The sequence below is a fragment of the Prinia subflava genome, chromosome 2 (assembly GCF_021018805.1).
Source record: "Prinia subflava isolate CZ2003 ecotype Zambia chromosome 2, Cam_Psub_1.2, whole genome shotgun sequence".
In the NCBI taxonomy this organism is placed as follows: domain Eukaryota; kingdom Metazoa; phylum Chordata; class Aves; order Passeriformes; family Cisticolidae; genus Prinia; species Prinia subflava.
In genome coordinates, this window is record NC_086248.1 from 97,500,327 (window position 1) to 97,521,699 (window position 21,373).

The following is a 21,373-nucleotide window of genomic DNA, read 5'->3' on the forward strand; positions in this document are numbered from 1 at the left end:
TACAGAAAAATTAGCTTTGGATTCAGTAAAGGCATGAAAGCTCTGAGGCTTGCAATGCAACGTAGAGGTTTGATTCTTCGTAGCCTGGCGATTCATAGAACAATTTATGCCTTTGCAGTGCAATTGTAAATGTTACTGCTCCCATTCGTCAGTGTTTTGTTCCTACCCTGAAACTTTCAGCAAGTGGAAAACTTGGATCTCTTTCAGTCCTCACTATCTGTAAGTCTTGCAGATTTTTTCAGGATAACATCCCTAACAGAGTCTTTCCAGCTTACCCACCCAACTAAAATTCACCTTCTGGGCTCATCACATCATACCTCCATTTCTCATCTCAACAGCCTTTGCTCTGCAAAGATCCATCAAACTCATCACTGAAAGATTGCTTTATGAATCTGTCATCTGGCCCTTCTGTGGCTCTCAGCCTCCCTACCTCGAATCCTTCTCCTGAGGTGCATCTCTAAGCTCCTTGGCTTTTCTTTCCAAACTGTGATTTATTCTATTCCCATCATTTCTTATTTCAGCGCTGAAAGGTCAACTCCTGCGTATGCTCAAGCATGAGATCAGCCTATATTAAACAGGCTCCTCTGAGCTTTCTCCCTTCTGGGAAGGGTTCCCATCCACAAGAACAAACCTGGAATCTGGAACTTCCTCCTGAGCCACCCAGATGCTCAAAAACCAAATACCAGAGTTGGTTGGGATGTAGGATACAGGGAAGGCAACAACAGACTCTAGCAGATGCAGAGGTGGCATCATGCTACCTCTGCATTTCCCTCTCATTATCAGCCCAGCATCTGGTCAGTATTTTGGTCACTTGTGACCACCTGTACTCCTCTGCTGCTTTCCTTGGCTCAGAAAGGCCATTCCAGCAACACAGGGTAACATGAGAAAACAAAGAGGTGAGGAGAGAGGCCAAGTCTTTACTCCTCGAGATGAGACATAGATGAGGGGCTAATGGAGGAGCTGAGCTACAGTCCTGGCTTCAGACCCTTTGTTTTAACCTGCTGAGCAAGGTGGCTTCCATGCGAGCCAGACAACATCAGTTGCTCCCTCCTCTGAGAGAGTCTGGTTCAGTTTGGAGTTGCTTTTCTAAATCTCATCTTGAATGTATGAACTTTACGCAATTTTTTTTGTCAGTGATTGTACATCTTGCTCAAAAGCTGTGACACGCACTGTTTGTGTGCGAAGGTGGGAATGTGACATCCAGCACTGCGATCCTGTTTGCTTTGCAAAAAGATCAAGGTTAGTTCCCACTCCACTAAAAGCACGGAAGGGAAACACAGGATTTGTCAAGCAGAGATAAACTGAATTGAGAACATTTTATACACAAATTCCTAGGAGAAGGTTAAAACAATGGAGCTGGGAGAGTACACTTGTCAAGGTTTTTTCAAACAATCCTTTTTCACATATTCTTTTAAAATACAACCGTAATTCAGGTGGATAGAGATAAGCCACCGTTCTAAAATCTCTTTCCTTTGTTTCCTTTCTGGCAGCCCTGGTCTCCAGCCCAGCAAGACATTCCTCCCACAACCCCAGGGTGGAGGGCTGTCAGCTCTAAGTAAATACGGCTCCAAGGAGAGAGATAATAATTAACGCCCTCTCTCTGAAGCTGCTTTGGCAATTACAGTTCCAAGTGCCTCCTACTCCTGTGACCACATGCCTCGCTTGCAAGGTGTATCTATTAATGGCAGCCCAAGACTACTTAGAGTTGCTGCAGCAGTGTGCCAGTCCCTGGCAAGGGCACGATGAGATGCTGGGACTCAAAGGCCAGCTTGGAATTTTTCCTTTTTCCTGCTGCCATAGCAAGCACCTACCTGGGCTGTGCACACTTGTAGTTATCCCACACTCCATCTGCAACAGCACCCAGAGGTGGGAATACCACGCTGGGGCTGTTCATGGTCATTTTGTGACCTCATTCTGTGGTACTCAGGGCAGTACAAGATACGAGGTGGTGCTGAACTGGCTTCAGTGCAGCTAGGATGATGCTGTACAGGCATGGATAAAAAAAAGAATTTGGCTCCATTTCAGAGTTCAAAGAAATATTTGAGCCTATGGGCACTGATTCAGGCTCATCTCTAATTATATCTCAAGTTCAGCCTTTTAAACCAATTCTTTAGTCCTCAGTAAGGGTCACTTCACAGTTGTTATTACAGTTTCTTGCCAATCTGTTGTTGGATTTTCCATTTGACATTATTAAGGGATTAAGTTGTTTGTCTCATCATTTTTTTATCTGTCCTGTTCAGTTTCCTAAAAACAGACTTTAGCCAGACCAGAAAAGATAGGAGGAAAAAAAAAAGCCCAGCATTTTCAAGATATAATAATGGTTTTGGATTTGCCATTATTGTTTAAATTTATTACTTTGGATATGTAAACTTTGCTGACTCCTTTAATCTGGAATGTATTAAAGAAAGCATTAGGCATTACAACAAGTCATTGGATTACACTGCCCTGATTCAGCTACAGCTGTGGAAGAAATATATAACAGGAGATCCCGTGGAGTTATACATTTCAGACTGAGCTCATCAATTGCCATAGAGAAGACAAAAACAAATGTAGCTGAGCCTGGAAAGAATGTTGCTAAAATTGGAGAAACATTTAATGTGAGTAGCCTAGGGGTGCAATAACTTTGCCTGTAATTTAACAAAACCCACCCACATAAAACATACCAAGAAAGATTACAGATTGGACTCTCTGATCTGCAGCCTGCCAAGAAAGCAAACCTGACTTTTCCCCCCTTCCTGCAGATGCAGGTTTAAACGGTCCCTGCAGAGTGTTAAATATATATTACCCATAATAGCAACCATGTTACGTTTGGACACGCTGCTAATTCTCCAACTGGCTGCTCTGTACCTTGCCTGCAGTGGGAGGACACCCCGGGTAACTAATGGAGCCTGCAGCTGCCAGCAGAGCAATTCCTATGGTCCACATGGTGAGGAGCCTGCTCACCTCCCCCTCGCTCCCACCTCTTCTTGGAGCCCTGGTCTCCTCTCTTTTGAGGGGTACGCCTGGGCTTGTACTTAAGTACCCCTTTTATTGAAAATGTTTTGAATGCGTTTAGCTCAAAGGGATAAAAGCAATTCCTACGCTGTCCCAAAATGCAGGTCTGCAATCAACAAGGCTCAGTGGTGAGCTGAAGGCCAGCCTCAGCTCCTGCCCTTCTCCAACGTGTCAAGGATCAGAGATTGTTTAGCAAGAATGAGAGAAAAACACTCGACCCTAAAACGCAGTTTCCAAAAAGCCTCCCTGCAGAACTTTCCATTTATAAACCTCCTGTCTCCAAATGCTCTGAGGCACTGTTCCTGTGAACGGGCAAACCCCGGAGGGACTGCACGTTCATTAATTCAGCTGAAGCTTGGATTTACCACAAGGTGTAACTGGATACATGCAGGAGTGAGCACGGCGAAAAACGATCAAGGACCAAACCTGCAGCGTGCTCCGTGCTCCTGCTGGCTTCAGCGGAGCTACAACAGCTTTTATCAGCGTTTTATCTGACCCTAACAAAAGGAGTGAATTGTTTAGCAAAGGAAGAGGGCTCTTTGATTCTATCTTGCTGCAGATGAATTGCCCAAGCAAGGGCAAAGGGACAGGAAGCGAAGGGGGAGGAGAAGAAGCTGATGCTGAAGGTAGGTGCTGCCATTGCTTAGCCCTTGCTAAACAGCCCCTTCTGCAAATGCTGATGGGGTGGGAGGAAAGAGTTGTGTCATCTCCCAGCTATAGCCATTCGACCAAAATGTTGTGCTGGTTACTCCTGGTGTTGATATAGTGGTCCTCATTCCAGCTGAAGGGAGTTTTCATTTCATATAGTGGTCCTCATTCCAGCTGAAGGGAGTTTTGTGATAGTAAAGACTGCAGGCCCCATGAGACCTCCCTCTGCTTTGCATAGTACAGGAACCCTACTGTCCAAAATCCCAAGTATAACACTTAAAGTCAAGGATGAAACCCTGGAAAAAACTCACACCAATTCTGCGAGGTCCACGCCACAGCAACCCCAGGTGCTGACATCTCTGCAAATCAAGTGTGTAAAGCAAACGGTGAAGAGACAACTTGATTCTGTCCTTTGAATCTAACTCGTTAAAATGTCTGTTGGCTTGTCCCTCCTGAGCACATCTATGACTTTCACAGAGATGAGGGATGCTTTACTATTACTTAAAACCACAACAGTGCAGAATGCTAATGAAGTTCCTGTTGTGTAGCACTGATCAGATAATGCACTGTATTGCTTACAAGAAGTAGTTGTAAGTGCTAAGCAGTTGTTGTTTTACCCCCTAGTTCATCTTCCAAAAGCAATCCTTGTGTTTTGACCAGCAATAAATCTTATATCTGAAAGAAAAATTGAATTCCTTCCACTGGCTGTCCCTTTTCCCATGTCATTAATGAAAAGAACTTTCTTTACTATAAAAAAAGAAAAATCACTTCTTTCTTTTCATGGCTGAAATGTATGAAAAGACTGAAATAAATATCAAGAGAGGGAAACGTCTAACATGAGTCTTAGCAGCTTGCAGCAGCTCCCAATTCCAATATTACCCTCTCTGAGAAATTAAGGTCAGAAACCACTCTGCAAACAACCTGTGGCTGACAGCAGCAATGAGGATCTCCACAGGCACATGGCTGTGACAGCAGCTCTGGGCTGAACTCCCACCGTGCCTGGGAAAGAAGCAGCTGCAGCCTGCATTTTCCAAAGGCTTCCACCAATTCTGAGTGCATTCACCATGCACACACCCAGACTGAAACTTGCAGCTGGAGACTCAGGACTTCTGAATGTACCTGCACCAATTCATGCTGAAAGGCACTGCTGGATGATCATCCTGTTACACAGCAAATTGGATTTTGCTGCCTAAACACTGATTTAAAAGCCAGTCATAGGCACCTGCTTTTGAGGCTGGTAGACCTCAGACTGAATCAGCTTCCTGAACTACTTGGAGCCATTGTGCAGGCTATGCATGACCTGGGTTTTTATGTGTAGGAATAAAAATGAAATTCCAATAAATTTTATAGAAGACATTCAGAGAGAGATTCCTCTATCTTAAGGCAAACTCTGGGGCTAGTTGTTAAGATCCCATTAGAGTAAGAGAGAAGAAAGCTATGTTAGGAGAACCTTGGGATGCCTAAGGGGACACCCAGCAGGGCTAAGCACGATGAATGCCATAAAAGGGCCATTTCAAGTGACACAGCAAGTCTGAAAGCCAGCATTCCCCCAAAAGTCACATTTAAGAAAAGGGATTAGGCTGCAAAGTTACTCAGTGATTTGAAGATGTTAACATTTAGTTCTCACTGTCCATTAAATATTAGCATGTCTTTCTTAGAAAGCTTGGCTGGGCTTCATTGGAAGAAAGCAGGTCAAATTTACTGCACAAATTTACCTACCAGTATAAACAAAATAATCTCTTACCATTACAAAAGACTAATCTTAGCTGAAGTGACATTTAATGTCATACATAGATGCCATTATTTCTGCAGTGAGCTAGAACAGAATTACATGTAAAGAAAACATTAGCTCAGCAGTGGCTTTTAGCCATCACATGGCACGTGAGAGCTCAGTGCTGCACTAATATTTTCTTCACATGCAAATCTGTCCTAACACTTTATAGAAATAATATGGAAAACATGAGACAGGTGCTGACTACAGTTTGGGTTTTGTCATTGTGAGCCTCTAAAAAGGTGAAGACAAAACTCTGAAGTTTCCACTGATCTGTGGAATTCACTCTGTGGACATCCATTTCCATCCCATGATCCAAGGAGGCAAGCTCCTGACATCCTGCAATTCCCACCAGAAGAGGTGGAAATCTGGCTCTTTCCAGACCTGGGCAACCTGAGAATGATGGGCCTGATGTTTGTTCTTCCTGCACCTCAGAAATATGGGGGGGGGGGGGGGTTATTTTGCCACTTTCATAGGTGCTTTCAGCATGAAATTTTTTTGAGAAACAAAATATGCAAGAGACAGCAGCTGTGCTAGCAAGTAAGTCGCATTATGAAAAGGATCTGCTGTGTGCCATGTAATTCCTGCCCTGTCAATCATGGAGAATGTGCGCAGAGAAGAAACCCTTCCCAATGAGCTTAAAAGTGCTGATGAAAACAGACTTGAAGTAGCACCATATGTCTCTCATTGGGTTATGGCAGCATCTTCACTCAGCCTCCGTGGGTGGGAGCCATAAAAAAGCTGCTTATTCCCTGAGAAGGTCACGTGAATGGGTAGAGGATTAGCTATGGAATAGGGAGTGATGCTTTGTGAAGTCCCTGGAGTGCACAGCCTCCATCCACAAAGAGCCTGAAGCTCTGCCCAGTCCGTCGAGCACCGGGGTGTCCTCATCTCATCCCAGCAGGCAGAACACTCCGGGCTGTCAGGTCTGTGTTCCTAAAGGGGAAACACAGAGGTGTCGACCTCATTCCCCTCTCCCCCTAGCCTTCCCACAGCAGGGAGACTCCATCCTTTGGCAGCTTACCAGGTGTGCTAAGCATCCTCCCTTTCAGTCATGTGCATTACTAAAAGAACAGTTGCTGTTCTGAGTAAGCCAGCAGGGCCCTAATACACCAGACATTATATTGATACTAAATCAGAGATACCACTCACAAGCTCATAAGCTTAGGAGCTTTTAAGACAAACACAGTGGGAGTAAGGAGTAAAACACATAAACACAGTTGGCATAAAGATATATATCCACAGGGCTTGCATGCATCAGCATGGCCATGTGGTCATGGTTTCTGCTACACAGAGACTTCCCGATCCCAGAAACAGCTTGGAAAGGGAATGAAAGCATATTTAATTTGATTGATTTTTATAGGAACAAATCAGGACTCCTGTTGTCAGCTTATGCCTTGGAACATCTCAAAGAGAAATAAGCAAAGGTCCCAGAGGCCCTTGGCTGACACTAGCCCTGTCTAAACTTGGCTCCTTTCAGGACTGCATTAACAGCCATTGTGAGTCAAACAAATAAATCAATGAAAAGAATGCCTGTCATCAGCATTGCCATTAGGTTTTTTTTTTTCCAAAAGTTCTTGCCATTTCACACAGGTTGATGGAAGTCTCTTATTCTGAGAAATCTACTCGGCCTGAAAGGAGCAGAAGTTTCACAGTGTACCAAGTCCCTTGATTACTATTCTGCTGTACATCCTTGCTTTTCCACAGCAGCTGTGGGAAAGCCAGGAAGAGGAACACTGCAGTGTCTTACACTGTTTTTCCAGGAAGGGGTTCTTTTCCCCCTGACATGTCATTTTTCTATAGTACGTACTTGCTTGCACAATTTCTGTCTTTCCCCCCACTTGTCTGTTGCTTTGTCTCCAGTTTTCGAGAAGTTGACAAACTAGGGAATTTAGGTCAATGACAAGGACTCAATAATGACCAACTTTGGAGTATCTTTTGCTTAAGGGGTGCAGCCAGTTTCCAAGAGTGGACGAGTCTCCTGCTGCAGAGTACATCCTGGTTATCAGTTCTCCCTTGGGAAGAGCCAACAGAGCCCCCAGAATGGCAAACTCCTACACTACTATTTTTCCAGTCAAGAAGTCAGTGGGAGCCACAGATAAAATGTATCTTATTTTAGGTGTGAAATCTCCTCAGGAGACTGGGCTGCCCTTTCAGGCTACCTGTGCCATTCAGAGCCTGGGACAAAGGAGCACCTTCTCACTTCCCCGCACACCCAAGCGGTGTGATCAGCCAGGAGGGGAGAAATTCTCCCCTTCAGCATGCGACAGTGGTGGAGGCAGGTGCCTTCCAGCAGTCGCTGCATGCTCCTGCCTCAGGTGGTCGGTCAGCAGAGGCGTTTTCCTTCCCCAAAGTGCCCGTGTTGGTCGCAGGGGGCGTGCAGAGAGTGCTCCCCTGCGGCATTTCCAAACCACAGTGTCCCCATCCCAACAGGCTGCCCGGACAGCCCGTCCCTCCCACGCAGCCCGAACAGCGCAATCGCTCGGGTGTCTCTGAAACCTTGCAAGCATCAATAAACAAGTGTGGGGTTTCTCCGGCAGCAGCCCACAGCCCGGGGAAAGCCACAGCTGCAAAAGCCCTTACGTGGAAGTTTACGCAGACCTTAAGTGGATTTGCAATTAAACAGCAAAATCTCACGTTGCTCTGACTGTCACTGCACTTCACAAGTCTGCAACCACCAGGGCAGGGTCACTGTTTCCCAGTGCTGTGCAGCCCACTGAGCACCAGGGCAATCCAGGGGCAGGGAGAGCACTGAGCAAACTGTTTCAATAAACAGAGGCAGAGCCCGTTTCAGCCACGGAGCTGCTCCAGGTCACGGTGTCCAAAAATGTGGCCACAATACCTCCTTCCCTTTCACCTGGCAACATCATTTTCTTACTGGCCAATTTGCAGGCCTGAACACAAACAAAGTTTCCTACCTGCAGTACAAATGGAGGATGAGTCCATGCCAGCCAGAGGGATCAGCTTGTTTCCCCGGGATGTCAGGAGGAACTACAATAGACAGCCGGACATCCCTAACAGATTTGCTAAGCCAGACAGCCTCCAAAAAGGAAGGGCAGGAGCAGGCCTGCTGTTTATCAAATCTGTAAACATGCTATGTGAGATGTGCAGCACAAACTGTATCTGCAGCAAGAACTGCTTTCCTGCCGCTCATCATTACCTCTCCTCCAGGTACAACAGCCTCCCCTGTGCCAGCAGCACCCAGTGCAGACAGGCAGGGCTCTCTGCCTGACCTGCCTTTATCTACTCAAACCAACCTTGTTGGTTTCTCTGGGCCAAGGTCTCCCAGGATTTGACTAAAAGCATGAGTTGTGGAGAGAGCTTCTCACACATTCTCCCTCATTACACAACTCATTTCCAGACCGTGTGCATTGTTGAAAGGAAATAGTGAGCTCATGAAAACAAATGAGTGTGCAACCTGACACTGCTTCAGTAGCTGCCTTCTGCTGCCGTTACGGATTTACAAGATATTGCCAACCAGTACAAAAGCTGGGGTGTTATTTATATGAAATTCTGAATTACTGGGCATTTGCACATGATCCTGCTGAGAAGTTGACTATAACCTGCCAAAGCCAGTGATCAGCCCTGCATGGGACCTGTGGAGCCCAGTGGAAAGTATCATTCTAAATTAGCCGCGCTGCTCCTGCTGAGACTCCAGCACTGAAACACAAAACAACCAAGTGCACCTCCTTAGGCTGCCTGACACATTTTGGACCAGATCTTCATCTCGTTTAGCCTGAGCAGTCCCATGGAGCCCAGCAGTTACTTTGATCTTAGACCTGATCCGAGCTCGCTCTTATCCAGACCTTTTAGCAATACAAATGAGCCTTGCCTGTTCACTGCCGAGCCACCGGCCTGGCTGAGCTCACTGGAGGCCACGGGAGGTTGTGAAGAGTCAGCTTGAGGCTCCAGGAAGCTTTCCACAGGAGCATCAGGCATGCTTTTGCCCATCAATGAACTGTTTTCAGCAGCAAATCAATGGGATCTGGCACTAGGAACAGTCATTAGCGCAGAGAATGGAGCAGAGATTACTACAGCTCATGCACATAAAACCAGCAGTTTAATCAGCAGAGGGATTGTAGCAGCTCCCAAAGGGAACAAGCTGATTCATCAGTTGAGAGCCCCAAAATACAAAACTGTCTGCAAGCACAATGAAGTACAGACTCATAACTTCGTTAACTGCTTTTACTCAGCTGCTGCTCCATCCTGAGCAGAACCGAGCCTGGATTCTTGGAATAGGACAAAAGAAATACAACAGAAAAGATACTTATTTCAGCCTGCCCAGTGTTTTACAAACCACAGTCTCAGTTCTTCCAAGTTTGATGCCTTCATTTAGATGTTTCCCTACATTGGTTTTCCTTGTGTCATTGTGTTTAGCAGGAAGTTAAACATAGTGAACCACATCATTGAAAGTTGATGGGCCTTTATTAAACTCTTAAACTAAGGAGCCACTGGGTTGTCCTGCATGTTTCAGGTTTGTCAGTGGGAGGCTCCACTGCTGGGCTCAAATCAATGTAATGTCTCAGAGCTGGATGATAGCAGAGACCATGTGCTGGTTGGAGAAGCTCGTGATGGGTGCCTTGCATTGGGTTAAAGTGGTTCAAAGCCCTCTGGATAACTGGTGTGACAGCTCAGAGCAAAGCACGCTCTGTGTGATGCACGCAGACATGCAATGAACTCCCCTAGTGACACAACAAATCCCATGACTGCCTCATGCCTTTGGAGGATGCCTCAGAGCCCTACTCTCTGAGGAGACCTTTCTTCTCTAAAGGGTAACACAAAACTGATGATTTCTCTTGCCTAAAGCCTCACAACCAGCTCCACAACAAAGATCCTGGAACAAATGAACTTAATATAAATACCTAATAAAAATATGCTTACCTAAGATATAAGATACTCCACAAGCAAGAAGTTTTATTCAAAAGGGGAATTACCAGAAATTCTAGAGCATTTTGTTTCTGTGTGAAAGACTCAGAGACATAGTGGTGATGGGCATCACTGTAAACCTGAACAGACAGTTGGCCCACACAGTTTCAACTCCAGGGAGGAACTAAATTCTCCCTCAGGCTGATGTAAACCATGGGAAACCTCCAGCACCCAGGGAAGCTGTGCTGAGGAAAAACTGAAGCTCATAACCACATGTCAGCAGAAGGCTGCAGTCCATGGATGTATTTTAAGCATGCTGGCAGGCAGCTTTGCAGCACCAGGGAAGCTCTGCAAGGCCTGTGCACAATGAAACAGGTACCACTACTCTCTCGTGTGAGGATTTTTCAACTAGGAACCCTCTTCCAAGTCTGAAAGCTTTTCATGTGAGAGAAAGCAAGCACCACTGAGCAAGTGTAAAGTTTCTCTGCAGAAGTCTGCTGCAACAGACCCCTGCCCTCCTGCTGTGGCTGTGCCTTGGAGCGGGGATGCTGCCACCCTTCACCCCACCTCCCCAAGGCTGGTGCAAGACTCACCACTCGGGGCTTCTGCTGGTCCAGGGTCTGCAGGAAGGCCGGGGTCTGGTCCAGGGTGCGCTCGGGGTCACTGGAGATGTCCTCCTCGGACTCCTCCCAGGACGAGGAGAAGCCGGTGGAAGACGCTGAGGATGATGAGAGCTTCCGGACGGGCAGGCTGCCAGGGGGCACGGCGCCTGCCTCCTCCTCCGGGCCCCCCAGGTCTGTGACAATGACGGCGGGGATGCTTCCACCGATGGCTGGGTGCTGGCCCTGAAGTCCCGTGGGGGCCACCACCACCTCCTCTTGCCGTGGTGCAGGCCCTGACTGCTCCAGGGGGCTGCTGCTCTCTGCCAGCTCCACAGCTGGGGCCACCGTCATCACTGGCCTCCTGGAGGGCCCTGCAGTGCTCAGACAACCCTGCGCCCCTCCAGCATCGGGGGCCTCGCTCTGCCCCAGGGCTCGAGGCCGGGGTCCAGTTCCAAGTCCCACCACTGGTGCCGTGGGGCTGGCCGGACGGGGCCGGGCTAGCCGGGGGCTCCGGGGTGGCTGGGCAGCAGAGCTGTGTGCCTGGATGTGTGCCTCGAAGAGCCCCACTTTCTGGTTCACCTGCACGTTGTGCAGCTCCCGTTGAAGCTGCCGTGCCATGGGGGGTCCCGGCTGTCCCTCTTCGCTGCGGCTGCCCCGCCGCCCCCCGGGGCTGCCTGGCTGCCGCAGGGGCTCCTCGGCCGGGGGGAAGAGGAAAGCGGGGCCACAGCGCGGGGAGCGGGGCGGCACCGGGGCCGGGCTGAACACAGGGAGCGAGCGGCAGCTGCCGGGCGTCTCCGCACCCCTGGGCAGCACTTGTCCGGGAGGAGGCGGCGTCTTGCTCCTGCCGCTTGTCACCTCGCTGTTGCTATTCATCATCACCAAGCTATTGAGCGCATAGCAGTACACGGCCATAGTAGTCAGCCGGGGAGCACAGGGGGGCCCTCGCCACTGCCACCTCGGCACTCAGGCTCTGCGGAGCTGCCCAGGGTCTCTCCACGACGGCACCAGCAGCATCGCCAGCAGGAAAAAGGGGAGGTGGGCTGGCCCTGGCCCACAGCTCCATAAAACGGGACAGCTGAGGAGAGAGAAGGAGTGAGAATAGTTCTGTGCCCTCCCTTAGCTCACCATCCAGCTGGGCAGTGTGCCAGACTCTTCCCTTCCTGTGTGCCCCTCCCATCTGCGTGCATCCCCCGTATGCCACCCTTAGGGACACGGCCCAGCCTGCTCATCAAAATGATCCAAGTGAAGGAGAAATCAGGTTTGGGGCTGTTTCCCCGCTTCCCTGCCTCCCCTGTCCCCTCTCCAGATTGCCTGTCGACACCGCTGCAGCAGCAGTGTCTGAGAGGACACACAGCCAGCAGCCATTCCCGAAACAGAATAAGAGAATTATGATCAACTGGTGTCAGCTGAAAGTTGGTAGCTTTCAAGTGTTCACCCCAAAACCTGACATCTTCTAAAGGAAGATAAAAACTCCAAACAACTTACATTTGTCACACTCGAGTCTGTCACCCATAGCAAGACCAAGCGTCGGGAATGGATTTCTGATGTATGATACACAGGAAGATTCCCTGCTTGCACAGATTTGTATGGTGTAGGGCCACGTCTCATGTTAGTCCCCTAACTCACCATGTGCAGCAACAGGGCTTTGCACACTTTCATGAATGGCTAAATGTGCCTCCCCTGTGCACATCTGCTGTCCGGGACATGGAGCACTGCAAATGCCTGCAAATCACAGCCCGGAGCCCACATGCAGAGAAGTGCAGTGCTGTTTGTTCTGGTGACTGTGTGACTGTATGCGCATGAGGGAGGCTCTGCTCTCGCAGGAGGCTCTCTGTGCCCCTGTGCATTTCAGCGTGCCTTCTGTCATCTTCCGTTTGTTCCATGTGCCCTGGAGCCGCAGTCCCCATCCCATGCCGGGGCATGGGAACTCCTGAGATCGGCACAAACACGCTGCCCACATGAGAGCACAAACTTGTTTACACACAGTGCGCTAACTCTGGCTATGGGTGTACATGCCTCTGGAAGCGCTCGTGTGTGATGTTATCAGCGGCATCCCTGTGCGTCCCCCTGTGAGGCTCCTGGCAGGTAAATGCCCACAGGTCTGAGCGCAGTCCCAAAGAACGATGTGACCAAAGGGCTTCCCACACCTCCAGGCACTGCTTGGACGCAGTGCGAGGATCAACAGAGCCCAGGCAGCGCGCGTAGCCACTCTTTGCACGGATCCTCGACACAGCAAAACTCCCAGCACTCTGGCTCGGGTACGAAAGCGAACATCAGGACAAGGTGCTCGGCCAGACTTTGGGTGTGGGACAGACCGCTCAGCCCCCGGGGCAGCACCCTGACCCGCGGGACCCGTCCTCAGCTCGCCCCTTCCTCCCCGCGGGGCCCGGTTGGCCCCTGCACCTCCCCCGGCGCGGCTGCCGGGGATCTCCCGGCGGAGGGGCGGCCGCGCTCCCCCCGCGCCGCCGCTTACCTGGGCTCGGGATCCGCGCCCGCCCTCAGTGCGCGCCGCCCGGCAGCGCCCGCCGGCGGCCGCGGGGCGCTGCCGAAACCATCGCCGCGGGCTGCCGGGACTCCCGCTCCCTCCGCGCTCCGAGCGCCTCTCCTCGCCCCGGGGCGGGCCGGCCGCGCCGGGCTCTGCCCCTCCGCGCCTCGGCGGCCAAGGCTGCGCGGCGGCTCCGCGCTCCGGGCGGCTCCGCGCCACGGCCCGGCGCCCGCTCCCGGTGCGGCTGGAAAGGCGGAGAGCAGGAGGAGGAGGAGGAGGAGAGGGAGAGGAGCGGCGAGGAGGAGGAGGAGAGCGGAGGGAGGGGGTAGGAGAGCAGGAAGGAAGTTGTGAGCCTGTCTGGGGTTGAACTCAGCGGAACAAGTTTTTTTTTTTTTCTCCTCTCGCTCGGCTCAAGCTGGAGGGAAATACTGAAAAAAAAAGTTTCCATTGTTAACTAAGAAAAAAAAAACAAACCAACAACCACCGTCGCCGTGCTTTGGTGGCTGCGCTGTGGGTTCAAGAGACACGAGGCATTTTCCACCCGCGGCACCAGCGTGGGGCCCGGCGGAGCCCCCGGGCAGCCCCGACACCGCCCGCCCGGGGGGCATCCCCGCCTCTCCTCCGCATCCCGGCGCTGCCGGCCCCGGGTCCTCCCCGCGGCACAGCGCCCAAGGCAAAGGGTGGTGCCGGCAGCGCCAGCAGCGCGCAGCTAAAGGACACCCACCTCCCCACGCAGCCGGCTCGAAGGCACCGAGTAACCCAGTCATTTCCCCCGGCATCCCCCTTCCCCGGCTCGGTCCTGCTGCTTCGCAGCGTGTTGGTCATTCACGCGAACCCACGGCTGGCGCAAAGCCCTCCCTGCCAGGTTGCGTGGCTTTGGGTGAGCACATCCCAAGGGAGGTAAGATGACCCCCACATCTCTCTAGACACAGGCTCGATGGCACTTTGACTTGCTGTGATGTTGCCCTAAGTTTAAGCAGGGCTGCAGCTAACTGGTTCAGGACACTGTCGATCCTTTTTGATTCATGGAGGGATACAGCACTCTTCTAGCTCCTGCAGCCCCCAGGCTTGGGTCCTGCTTGGCAGGAGAAACAGGCTCTTGGCTGTGATACAGCCTGAGTTCTGTATCAAGATAACTCATTGGAAATAGTTGTCTGTACGTCAGCACTTTAGCAGAGCAGGCTCTCCGATTCACTCTCAAAGCAGTAGTCAAGGTCAAACCCGGATGGCAGTTTTGGGGTTGGTCTGGACTGGCCAAAGGAAAAGAAAAAAAAGAAAAAGAAAAAAAAAAAAAAAAAAAGAAAGAAAGAAAAAAAAAAAGAAATAACAGCAGTTTGCCTCTGCTAGGATTTCACAGCTAGGAATTTCCCCTAGAGAGGGAAATTGATGTCACAGCAGATTGGCTTTTCTGTAATTAAGACATAACCTCTAGAGTATAAACGGGGGCAGAGAAGTCTCTGAATTGGCAGAAGGTGTGGACTACCAATCCCACAGGCAGGCAGACAGAGACACCCAAAATGAGCTTATGTTTGTTTTTCCAGTAAGAGAAACGCTATTTTGAATTCAGTGCAGGAAAAGAAATTTATAGACTCTTTCCACTCCAATTCATTTCCTCACAGTCTGTGCTTAGTTGGGAACTAGTCTTCACGAAATAAAGTATGAGATCAATCTCTCTTGAGAAAAGTGACCCTGCTCAGTAAAATGGCACTATTCATGGCATAAGCTTACCCCCGTGTGCAAATATCTGCAGATTCTGGTCATCTGTTGCTCACATTCCCTCGTGTCTGCATACACATGTCGAAAAGTAGGAACACCTGAAAGAAAGAATAAATCCAGGAATACAGGCGGATAAACAGGTACGTTCTTTTTTTTAAACAGCTGCACTATGCTGTGCTGGTAGCATCTGCAAATACTTGGAAGCATTACTGCACATCTGTGTGTGAAAGTCTTGACCATTCTTTGGGGTAGTTAAAAAATATTTACACCACTGTAACCACAATGTGTGGCCAAAGTCCCACCCTTTCTTGAATCCCACAAATTCAAACACCATCAAAAATTCATCCTATCAGAATAGGACAAAGGAGTGGTGAATTTGCTTTGGCACATTCACAGATAAAAAACTCCCTCAAGGGAGACCTGGCCTTAAAACGTGGCAGCAATTTTGTCAAGTAACAGAGCTAGAGCTATTCTATGGGCATTATATACAATGACAAGTTCTATTTATAAAAGAAGGGGCTAATGAAAGTGCAAAGAGGAAAAGAAAGTCTAGGGATAAGTCCTTGACTGTTCAGAACCAGTAGGTACACGAGGGAAATAATTGTTTCCAGACTGGGGCCGGCAGCAGTCCACATTGTGTAGTGAAGAAAGCACAGACAGCTTTCAGCACACTTGTTTCCAATCAAGTGGAAACCAAGTGTTTGAGGTTAGCCTAAATGGAAAACACAAATGATACAGGTTGCTAGTCCAGTCCAGGGACAAGGATGGAAGCAAGAAAAAAGTTGCTTTCACAGACACAGACCCTGGGCACTAGTACTGCTGTAGTTACTTGATGTTGCTGAGGAGCTCTCTCCGTGGCTTTGGCAGTGTTGCCTTAGGTGCTATACAAAGAGAACAAAAAGATCGTTCCACTCTGACTCTCTCAGTGTACATTCTTCAAGTAAAACTACAGTGTTGGGTGTTAAAAGATCTTGCTTCTTCTTAAGCTATGTTCTTCATTTAAATTTATACTTCCTGCTTCCAAAGAAAATCATTACGATGCTTAAGGACACAGAAACAGACCGGGTAAGGGCAAACAGTTGATCCAGCCAGCTTTTGTCTTGCCCTTATTCAAGGGAGTGGAGCCATAAAAATGAACAAGATCTTCCACTTAGGAAGGGCACATATCCACTGCAGAATGTAGTTAGTCTGAAATAAAGTGAAGACAGAGAAGGGCATGAAGCTGTCCTGACTGTGTGACATCTCCCACTGACACACTGGCTAGAGGCGCTTAGGGAAACAAATAGCACAGCTGTCAAAGTTAATGGCCTCCCAGCAGCTCTGTGAACTTGAAGAGAGACGTTAATGATCATGGAGAATCAGTTGTCCTGGATGTGCTCACTGTGCCCCAGGAGCAGCACGGGGGGCTCAGCTGGGCTACAGCTGCTGCACCCCCAGGCCCAGGCTGTGATCACTGCGGGCAGGCAGCTTTTTGTAGGAGTGATGGGACAGCCCTGCCGTGTGGGACCCAGTGCTGGTGACCCTCTCAAGCACAGGCAGAGCTGTCCTTTGCTATTTTATACACCCTCTTCCCGTGGAGTTGAGGTCCTGGTACGCATGTACTGAATTGAAGAAGAACCTCTTCCTCAATCCAAACCACAGTAACAGGCAAAAAACCAAATCCAAAAAACCTACTGAGACAATATCCTTTACTGCAGAAATGCCTCCTTCTGTGGAGAGGGGAGAATACTTGCATGGTCCATACTGGTCATTGTAATTACTTGAATCCTTAAAGACACATAATTAATATGGTGTAGGCTGCCTTATAAAGCTAGAACAGGACAGAATGGACCACAATCTACTTAGCATCAATCCAGTTGTGAAAACAAAACAGAAAAAATCATAACAATTTAATCAAAAAACAACTACAATCCTCAAGTACCCTCCTCCCTCCATTCTTCCTTTATTATAAGATTCATTTTTTAAATTATTACTCCCTGTCATGTTTTGGACTGGATGGGCAAGACAGCCCTCCCTGTGTTTCACAGATGAGTTGTCTAAACTGTCACTGTTCATCCCATCCAGCATCGGAAGGACCGTCAGCACCCTTGCAGTGGAAGAAGGAAATCTGACAGCATTTCCTCACCAGTGAGTTGAATCTTGGACTTATGTAAAATACAGAAATAAATGGATAGATGCAGAGTAATTCTACAGTCAACAGCTTGACTTTGTGTTCATGCCAGCATGGCAGAGAATAAATCTGGTTAATATTTTACAAGAAGAAGAGCCACAGAAGACAAAAGCAAAAACACAACACTGAATTATGTGCTGAGAATTGTCTCTGTTCAGGCAGGTGGCTGTCACAGGCATGACACACATCTGCCCTGTCTGGGCTAGCAGAGGAAACAGAGGCCTGAGGAAAGGCCTCTGGATGCTTATCTTGCACCAGCCCTTTTGCCTTCCTTCAGTGGTAAAACAGGTCAGAAAGAAGCTGTTTTTCCCAGCTCTCAGTGACCTCTGAACTGGGTTATCCAGTCATTTTCTCCCTTCCCGCTATCCCACAGGAACACACATAATGGCAGAATTAAGCAGTGACTGGTTAACGTTCTCTGTGCCAGCTCCTGCTCAGGTAACAAGAACACAAGGCTCTGTAAAGACACCTGTAGCTAGTCCCTGCGATTAGGGCAGTCTGTGACCTGCACCTACATCTGCCTGAGCTTGTACGTCCTCCCAGAGCACAAAGGAACCAGTTTTGTTCCCTGGGAGCCTCCTCCACGCATTCCTGGCTGCACCTCGCCCTGTGCTGCACCAAGACCTACGGTTCAGCACAGCCGGGAAAGGCAGCCAAAGATCTCGGTGATCCGTCATGGGCTCTGCCCCCGCTGTGCCTGGGGCCTGAGCAATGAGAACACCTGCAGAGCAGGCAGGATGGACTGAGACATCCTGAGTCTTCTGGGGACTTCATGTCTGTGACCTGCCTCAAGGCCAACAAACACCTGGGGGCCTTGAAGGACGGCATACATACATCCCGCTCACCCGTGCCCAGCACACATCTGCAGAGCTTTAGCGCTGAGCTAAGAACATCAGTTTGCCTCACAGGCTTCAGGATTTGCAGCTGGACTTTGAAGAGCTGTTACAGAGCTCAAGAGATTGAGATGAATGTATGGAAAATATTATGCACAGTGCATTACTCTAACAAGGAGTCATGTACACACAGTATAGGCAAGAATATTTAGGAACTCTTGAACAAACACAGGATACGACATTTCCTCTTGATGCAATGCATATATGGCTGTGGTACCTTTCCCTCAGCTGGTAAACTCCCCAGGGTGAAGATGTGAAGGTCTGATGTGAAAGCCTGGTTTTATGTCTGGGTATGGCCAGCAGTTTCAGTGCCACCCTTCCTGTTTTTTGTGGATTCCAGGGAAAAGCCCAGCTTTGCAGCTGGTGTGTGTCACAGCTGTGGTCCTCTGTGCTGCAGCAGGGCTTCACACAGGCACTTTGGCTCACAGTTGTTACTTGCAGATGAAAGGAATATGAACATGCATGTTTGGGGATTAACCCATCATTCAGAATAAATGTTTCCTCTTTTTTTTGCACAGACCAAACTACAGGCAGTAGAGGCACATCAAATAAGTACTGTCGAGTTTTATTGACATTCAGTAAAACTAAAACCATAAAGGAGAATCCTTCCCCACTGGGGCTTGAGGCTACTAAAAGTTGTACCCAGGTCTGTTGCTGAGGGAATAAAACAATTAGAACTCAAATACTGCTTTGTTATCTGAATAAATTTTTCCTATTCATGGGCCACAGTTATTTCACTAGACTGGAACCACACAGCCATAATTGAGCAGCTTTGCATTTACTTGAGATAGCTACAATCATGGCAGGAAAAAGACAAGCTGTTTTCCAAGTGAGCAGTGTGTGTCACATAGACTTTTTTGGAATCAGTAGTACATGAAGGGGCTGTGAGATTCCACTGCACCTTTTAGGGATGAGATGAGCATGGAATCACAAGAAATGCTGTCCAAGTTTCCACTCTGCAAAAAGTGATATCTGTGTTTTGAAGAACTGGGAGAGAGAGGGCACTGAAAAGACATGACAAATTATTTTGGAGTTCATACTGAGCAGTAGCCATTTAGTTTAAAATAAAGCATTTTGGTTTTCTCCAGGAATCTATTTTTGCTTGCAGTATAATTATTTTAAGGATTTACCAAAATATTGCTGTGATGGACAGATGTTTATCTTTGTTCCTATGCCTTACAAAGGAAAAAAGCTGAACTTTGAACAAGTGTGCAGCACAGTTAAATAAACTAGCGGGTCTAGGTTGATTCTTCATAACTTTAAATACCTAAAGCAATAGAATTATGAAAATATTCCTAAATGATGTTGCCAGACAGCAGAGTATTATCTGTGCTGTTTTCTGTATGCAGCACTGTTCATTGCTATGCAACAAATCGCAAAGGTCAGCAGACCCTGACCCTGAAAAGCAGCTGTGTTATAGCAGTCACTGGAAAACACCAGTCCTTGCACATAAAATTGATTCAAGCATGAACATCTTTCCCAGAACGATTGAGATCTGCATGCTGGATCATGCTTTTCCTCTGGAGGTAAGTAAAGCCCTTATGGAAAGAACAGTATACATGTCCACCTAGGATATTTTCAGAACTATCACAAATTTCTGTACATTTAATAGCACCAAGAGCAGCTTCTCCAGCTGCAGCTAACACTAGTCAGAGCCTTATTTCCCTGCTGCCCCTTGCCCCACCTCTGGAGATAACCACTCTTGGAGCACTCTCAAAATATCCACTCCTGGAGCTGTGAACTGCGCTCTGATCTGCCTCCCCAGCTCTGGATGTGAGCAGCAAATTGAGCAATGTAGCACAGTCTCCTTTGCTGTGCTCCCACCTCCTCTGGCTGGCATACCCAGGACAAGCCTCCCTCTTGTGCTGCCCTTCCTCCTCCCTCAGGTATTTCCAGGTTGCTCCTGGATTGGCAGAATTATTTATTGCTGCACGGGCACTTGTCTAAGACGTTTAAGTCACCACTGCAGAGTCTCAGGTCATTGGCATTTCTCACTCCAGTGCCATGAGCTCTCTACTACCAGGCAACACTACAGCTTGAGTTTTCACCTCTATGTAACTAAACTGAAGAATTTAAACCCATGTTTAGATGCCTGAGTAAGAAGAGAGATGTCAAGAGCTGGGATGCTCCCTCACACCACCATGACGTTTGCAACTCTTCATGATTCTCTGTGCTCCGAGAGGGGTTTCCAGTCTTTCTTTTCCTTTGCAAAAGGTGAAAGATAGTTCATGGTCTGGCTGCTTGAAATTAGGACACAAAGACACACTACAGCTGGGTAAGATGAAAAGCTGGCCAAGAGGGGAGATATTAACCATCCATTTCCTATCTTGCTGAATGGGGGTTGATGAGCTAGACTGCAGCATTAATGGTTCCTAAATGTTATGTATTTTCTCCACACTTCCTGCTGGATGGGGACTGATACTATGGAGTTCCAGCTAGCTGCTCTTTTCCTCCCAGGAGAATTCATGTATTTGCTTAAATTAACAAGATGCAAAAGCAAGTAAAGAAGAGGAGAGACGTAGGGCCTGCAGGTCTTCAGCAGAAATGCTTTGTTTACTTCCCACTGTTCTTCACTCCTTTTCCATCCTTTTCTTTCCTCCTTTCTGGGCACACCTATAGAGCCTGTAGCCCCTAATGTCTGAACCAGATTCTCCTTGACAGCAGCATTCCAGACAGGATTAGGTAGGACTTCAGGCTGGCCTGAGCCAGGCAGAGCTGGCAGAAGACAGAGGTGCAGGTGGGCATAGCAGAGAGGCTCAGCTTCTCCCTGGTGGGGAGCCCCCACAGCTCCCTCCAGCTGGGCCTGCACCCACACTTGGGCCACTCTGCCCATGGGCTTCTGCTGCTGGCAAGGATCAGGACTTGCCTGGTGAGTGGACAGAAAGACAGCTCCTGGAGCTGGTGAGGCTCTGCTGGCTCCAGCGCCAGCTTTGCCCTCAGAGAGGGTGGCTTCTTTGATGTCTCTTCACCCTTTATGGACACAGCCTGCACCCCCAGCTGGAGACACTGGAAAAGCTGGCAGCTGTTGTGGTCTTCTCTCCACTGGGAACAGAGTGAAACTGTTTTTCTTCATGGCTGTTTTATGAGGAGCGGGAAGAGAGCACCCGGACAGAGCACTGGGATTAACTTTACAAATGTGTCTCCCTTTGACAAAATGTTTGAGCTTTGCCAGTTCCTTTACGTTCTCTCCCACTGGCTGAGGACAGCCTTGTCCTGAATAGGAAAACG

The 21,373-nt window shown here is 48.7% G+C and overlaps 1 protein-coding gene and 2 long non-coding RNA genes across 3 annotated transcripts in view; 1 reads left to right on the forward strand and 2 right to left on the reverse strand.

The window, feature by feature from the left end:
- The window catches only part of ITPKB (inositol-trisphosphate 3-kinase B), a 66,840-nt gene extending 53,231 nt beyond the window's left edge, over positions 1 to 13,609 (reverse strand). The window contains exons 1-2 of the mRNA XM_063391143.1: positions 13,355 to 13,609; positions 10,873 to 11,956 (exon numbers count right to left, since the gene is read on the reverse strand). Coding sequence (XP_063247213.1) covers positions 10,873 to 11,793 — 921 coding nt within the window. The 5' untranslated portion in view covers positions 11,794 to 11,956; positions 13,355 to 13,609. The remainder of the gene's footprint in view (positions 1 to 10,872; positions 11,957 to 13,354) is intronic.
- A 520-nt stretch (positions 13,610 to 14,129) lies between these two features.
- Positions 14,130 to 18,039, forward strand: LOC134547346 (uncharacterized). Its single transcript, XR_010079450.1, has 3 exons — positions 14,130 to 14,266; positions 15,117 to 15,222; positions 17,147 to 18,039. It is a non-coding gene; the product is annotated as an uncharacterized LOC134547346 (long non-coding RNA).
- The window catches only part of LOC134547345 (uncharacterized), a 54,490-nt gene continuing 47,759 nt past the window's right edge, over positions 14,643 to 21,373 (reverse strand). Inside the window, exon 9 of the long non-coding RNA XR_010079449.1 lies at positions 14,643 to 15,180. This is a non-coding gene — a long non-coding RNA (uncharacterized LOC134547345). The remainder of the gene's footprint in view (positions 15,181 to 21,373) is intronic.